The 5,000-nt window shown below is 42.3% G+C and overlaps 1 protein-coding gene across 5 annotated transcripts in view; it reads right to left on the bottom strand.

The window, feature by feature from the left end:
• OXR1 (oxidation resistance 1) overlaps positions 1 to 5,000 on the bottom strand; it is a 618,048-nt gene that overhangs the window by 17,938 nt on the left and 595,110 nt on the right. For 2 of the 5 annotated variants that reach the window (XM_056522574.1, XM_056522576.1), the window contains one exon: positions 3,903 to 3,983. The exons of the other annotated variants lie outside the window; for them this stretch is intronic. In XM_056522574.1, the coding sequence (XP_056378549.1) occupies positions 3,903 to 3,983 (81 nt within the window). The remainder of the gene's footprint in view (positions 1 to 3,902; positions 3,984 to 5,000) is intronic. 5 annotated transcript variants of the gene reach the window in all.

Raw genomic sequence — 5,000 nt, 5'->3', positions numbered from 1 at the left:
CTTCTGAAGTTAAGGTTGTTCTTTTCGGTCTAAGTGCTCTCTGATGACACGTGTCTCGGGAAACGCCCAGTTTAGAAGCAAATCCCCATAGCAAACCTCTTCTAAACTGGGCATTTCCCGAGACAGGTGTCATCAGAGAGCACCTTAACTTCAGAAGCTCATAAGTACTGAAAGGATTAAGATTTTTTAATAGAAGTAATTTACAAATCTGTTTAACTTTCTGGAGCCAGCTGATATATAGAAAAAAAGTTTTCCTGGAATACCCCTTTAACTGAAGACCATAGCAGGGACTCCTACAGCCAGCGGTCGGCTCAGCAAGGTCACTACAGGTCTTTTGCTGGACACCATATTAGCCCCAGCTCAGATTTGTCTACGTCAGGCGAGCAGGTGGAGCAGTATTAGTTTAGCAGCAGGAGAACCATCCAAGAACTACTTGTGGGATCAAATGCATAGTAAAGGGGGGGGGGGGGGGGGGTTTACAACAAGAGGCAATGTCACTTTTTTGATAAGTTTTTGAATTAAGAGGAAGCGTTGGCAAACACATACGCAGCTATATACAGAGGCTGGGATATGGGCCTGAAAACAAGGTAGAATAGAATAAAATGGGTATTTGAGGGTCCTACATATTATTGATGAGACATCCATAATAAGAACTAAATAAAATAAAAAAATGAATATAATAAAATAAGAACTGAAGTTTTAGGTCTCTTATAACCAAGAAGCATTTTTCAGTCTATGAAACCTAATACTTGAAGTTTATATTGTGGGAATACTTTGTAGGGTGTATAAAAGGACTAGAGCAGTGTTTTACAAACAGTGCGTCTCCCCAGCTGTTGCAAAACTACAACTCCCAGCATGCCCAGACAGCATGTTAGGGCATGCTGGGAGTTGTAGTTTTGCAACAGCTGGAGACATTATTTGGGAAGCACTGGACTAGTATCATGGCTCCATAGAACTGCTGCCAACTGATGATGGGGGAGGTTGTAGTTTTGCAACAGTAAGGGGGCATTCACACTGTGATTTTACTGTACTGGAATCGGATCCAGCTGGCGGGAAGCGAGAACAGGGCGCTCCCATATCCCAGATCCCTTTAAAAATAATAAAAACTTTTTTTTTTTCTTTGTTTAAAAGACCAAAAATGACTATTTGAAGTAGTTTGTCAGTAAGGAAGGTCTAAAGTTTCCAGAAGAAGGCAGATTGCCCGGCCTGGGAAAATAAAGCATGGCACACATGGCCGGTTATCACATTCAACACAAAATACAAAGGCAATGCATTCCAGAGAGGGTAACACACACAGTGAACACTGTCAGCACAAATGGCGCAACTGTGAAAGCCATTTCTATTGTTCGGTAAGAACTGAATGGAATCAAACATAGAAAGTCATGACCTGCTGCAAGAAAAAAAAAACTATTGATTCACAATTTTTTTTTTTTTATAAATTAAGCTTTCATCAGTCGGCTTATCAATCATTTCTCCATGACTATGACACTTTGATGTACAACCAGTCATAATCATGAATATGAATCAGGAAACATTAAGATGTTATGTGCGATACAGGACACACACATATATATATATAATAGAGGGACAGAGGACACATAAAAAAGAAAGACACTGCAAAAGCAAACAATTAAAAGAAAAAGAGAAAAGAGTTAAGGCTCCATTACACCAATGCTAAAACAGTACATGCAGATATAGAGGAGCGGAATTGTATAACGTCTATCATTTATTTAAGTGTATACTAACCACCTGTGCCTCCAGCTGTTGCAAAACTACAACTCTCAGTATGGGAGTTGTAGTATTGCAACAGCTAGAGGCACCCTGTTTGGGTCACACTGGATAGTTAGGGTCTGGCTGCTAGATGGGGGGGACCCTAATATAACCCTCCAGAATCACCATGGTGGGCGGGAGTCCGTATGGCACGTGTGTGTGTTTCCCATAACTCTTGCGTATCCTTTGTCAGTGCTCCATACAAACTCTGCCCAATTGAAGGGTCTGTCATGATCTATTTTTATAGGATAGAGAAAGGCTAGGTTCACACTACAGAATTTCCGACTGCAATTCTGCTTTGAAATTGCAGGCAGAAATTCTGCATACTAAAATGTACTGTATGGTGCAGTGGTCTCCAACCTGTGGACCTCCAGATGTTGCAAAACTACAACTCCCAGCATGCCCGGACAGCCGTTGGCTGTCCGGGCATGCTGGGGAGTTGTAGTTTTGCAACACCTGCAGGTACGCAGGTTGGAGACCGCTGGTATAGTTAATGGGTTTCAGTTCACAAATTGACACTTCGGAATTTGTGAACGGAAAATCTGCTTTAAAATTTCCACCTGAAGAATGGCGTTGCTCATTCTTCAGATGAAAATACTCACGGAACACATAGCTGTCTATTGGAGACTTCATTGTCCGCGCGGTCCTAGCACCAACCGATTCAGTCGATGCTGGCCGCACTCTGAATCTCCACGCGGAAATTTTCTGCCTGGAGATTCCGCAGTGTGAACCTAGCCTAAAATTAAATTGGGTACTCCAGAACTTTAAAACATATCCCATATCTGCAGGACAGGAGTTAAATGTCTGATTTGCGGGGGGTACTGAGGTAGGTGGTTTGTGGGTGGCCCAACCTTTGGGATCCAAAATGGGGGCCATGCTCTCCTCTGCATGGAGCAGTGGGGTCGGCATGAGCTTCATGGGGAGTGGTGGAGATACATCATTTCTATAATTGTGTATCTCTGATGCTAGGACAGTGCAAAGAGCGCATCCCGACCTCACTGCTCCATGCAGCGGAGAACATGGGACCAATTTAGAGATTGTGGGGGTCTCAGCGGTCGTAACCACATCCTGCCCCCAATCAGACACTTATCCTCTGTTCTGCAGATAGGGGACAGGTTTTAAAGTGCTGGAGTGTCGCTTTAAATGGCCACGGTCATTAGGACAAAATTTTGACATGTCCTAGTGACAGGTCCAAAGTTTTGATCAGCGGGGGTTTTGAGTGTTCAGACCTCTGACAATCAGAAGAACCAGCAGGGAGTAGCTTACGTCCAGCGTCACGTGATCGACACAAACTTGCCATGTAAGTTAATGAGAGTGTCTCGATCATGTAACACAGGTAGGGGAAAGAGGGGGAAAACAGGGGAAAACAGGGAGAGGAGCGCATGGCACAGTTTCTCCTCCATCTCGTCCTCCAGAATGGTGAAGTTCTGAACACCCAGACTCCCGCTGATCAAAACTTTTCATATGTCCAAGTTTTTCTTAATGACAAATACACTTTGAGTTACCCTACGAAAAGCTGAACAGAGGGAAAAGCTGAACAGGCCGGGTTCACAAGCGGAAAGTGTGCAGAATGTCTGCACGGAAACACATAAGCAGAAAGTGTGCAAAATGTCTGCACGGAAAACACGTGTGGCCATTCTGCACATTTGCCAACCTGGAAGGCCACTTGGAAATGCACAGTCTCAGACTGTAAAACATTTCTTTACAGAATCCGCAGAAAGAATTGACAAGTCTGAATTGACGCCGAAATCAGAATTTCTGGGAGAAAGATCTGTTGCGGAAATTCTGCCATGTGAACAGTGCAGTAGAATCCCACTGAAATCAAAAGGGACTCTGCTGCAGCAAAAGGTCTGTGGAAAATTCTTCTGCAGAATTCCGCATGGAAATTCCCCCCCCCCTTGTGAACATGGCCTAAGGGGCCCGTTCTGCATTCGCATTTGTGTGAATGGAGCTTTGGAACTACTAAAAATCGAAAACTATTCTACTCTGCAGCTGCGAGACCATGCAATGAGATCTGCCAGGGATCCATAGACTAAACACTAGGAGGCAATGTGTTCCTACAGCCCACTATGAGAAAGCAAGAAAATTTTTTTTGGTTTCCTGGAAATGGGGGAAACTACTGAAGAGGGCACCTTGAGACGTCTGCAGAGAGTACGCAGTTCTTCAGTATTTAGCGCATCGATCCTGCGGTGGTACTCAGCCACTGATACTACCTGAATATGGAGACAGGAAGAAAATAATTCTACTGATAGCACAGAGAAAGGGCACAGAACAAAAAAGAAAAAATAAAGTTAGAAAAAGGCAAAAAGGAGCAAAAAAAAAAGGCACAAAAAGGAAAATGCTAAACAAAGATGAACGTCTGAGAGATGGTTAAACATTTCTGATTTTGTATTACACATGAACATGTGATTGACCATGCAAAGTAGCATTGGATGACGCCGCTCATAGTCTGTACATCAAAACATTTTCATAGACATTCAAATCTGGAAACGGACAATGTTCTGCTGTAGGAAAGAGCATAGAGAAGGGGACAGTGTAGTATAGTTATTTCTATGCACTTTTGTGTAGTAGTTTGGAGTAGACGTATTAGTCCAGTGATGCGGATGTAAACCTAGAGGGGGAGACTTATCAAAACCTGTCCAGAGGAAAAGTCGCTGAGTTGTCCAGAGCAACCAATCGGATGGATTCTTTCATTTTGAAAAAGAGTCTGAAAAATGAAAGCAGCGATCTGATTGGTTGCTGGTGGGCAACACAGCAACTTTTCTTCTGGACAGGTTTTGCAAGATTCTGCAACATTCTATTATTTTGCATCTACTATAATGTGAAAATACGGTCAGACTTTCAGCATTTTTTTTTTTCTTATTTATGTTTGTTTGTTTTTATCCTGCCTAAATGTCAGTTGTCTAATTCACGCTCTGTTCTCTCTATGTCCTGATGTCACACTAGACTAGAATGAGTGATGGGAAAATCTACAGTAAGATTCTCAGAATCTCATCAATCGGCTGTTTGATTTTGGTTTAGTGTTAGAAAAGTTGTTCATACCAGAGATTTCTCCAGGGAATGGGAACACTTGAGAAGCAGAATGATTTTTTCTCCACGGGAGTACCCCTTTAATTTGTTTAGAGTTGAAACTTTTTTTATTTTTTTTAATTTTTTTTAAATCAACTGGTGCCAGAAAGTTAAACAGATTTGTAAATTACTTCTATAAAAAAATCTTAATCCTTCCAATA

This window comes from Hyla sarda, chromosome 5 (genome assembly GCF_029499605.1).
Source record: "Hyla sarda isolate aHylSar1 chromosome 5, aHylSar1.hap1, whole genome shotgun sequence".
In the NCBI taxonomy this organism is placed as follows: Eukaryota; Metazoa; Chordata; class Amphibia; order Anura; family Hylidae; genus Hyla; species Hyla sarda.
Note: the sequence above shows the minus strand (reverse complement) of the source record. Positions and strands in the feature narration are given on the sequence as shown.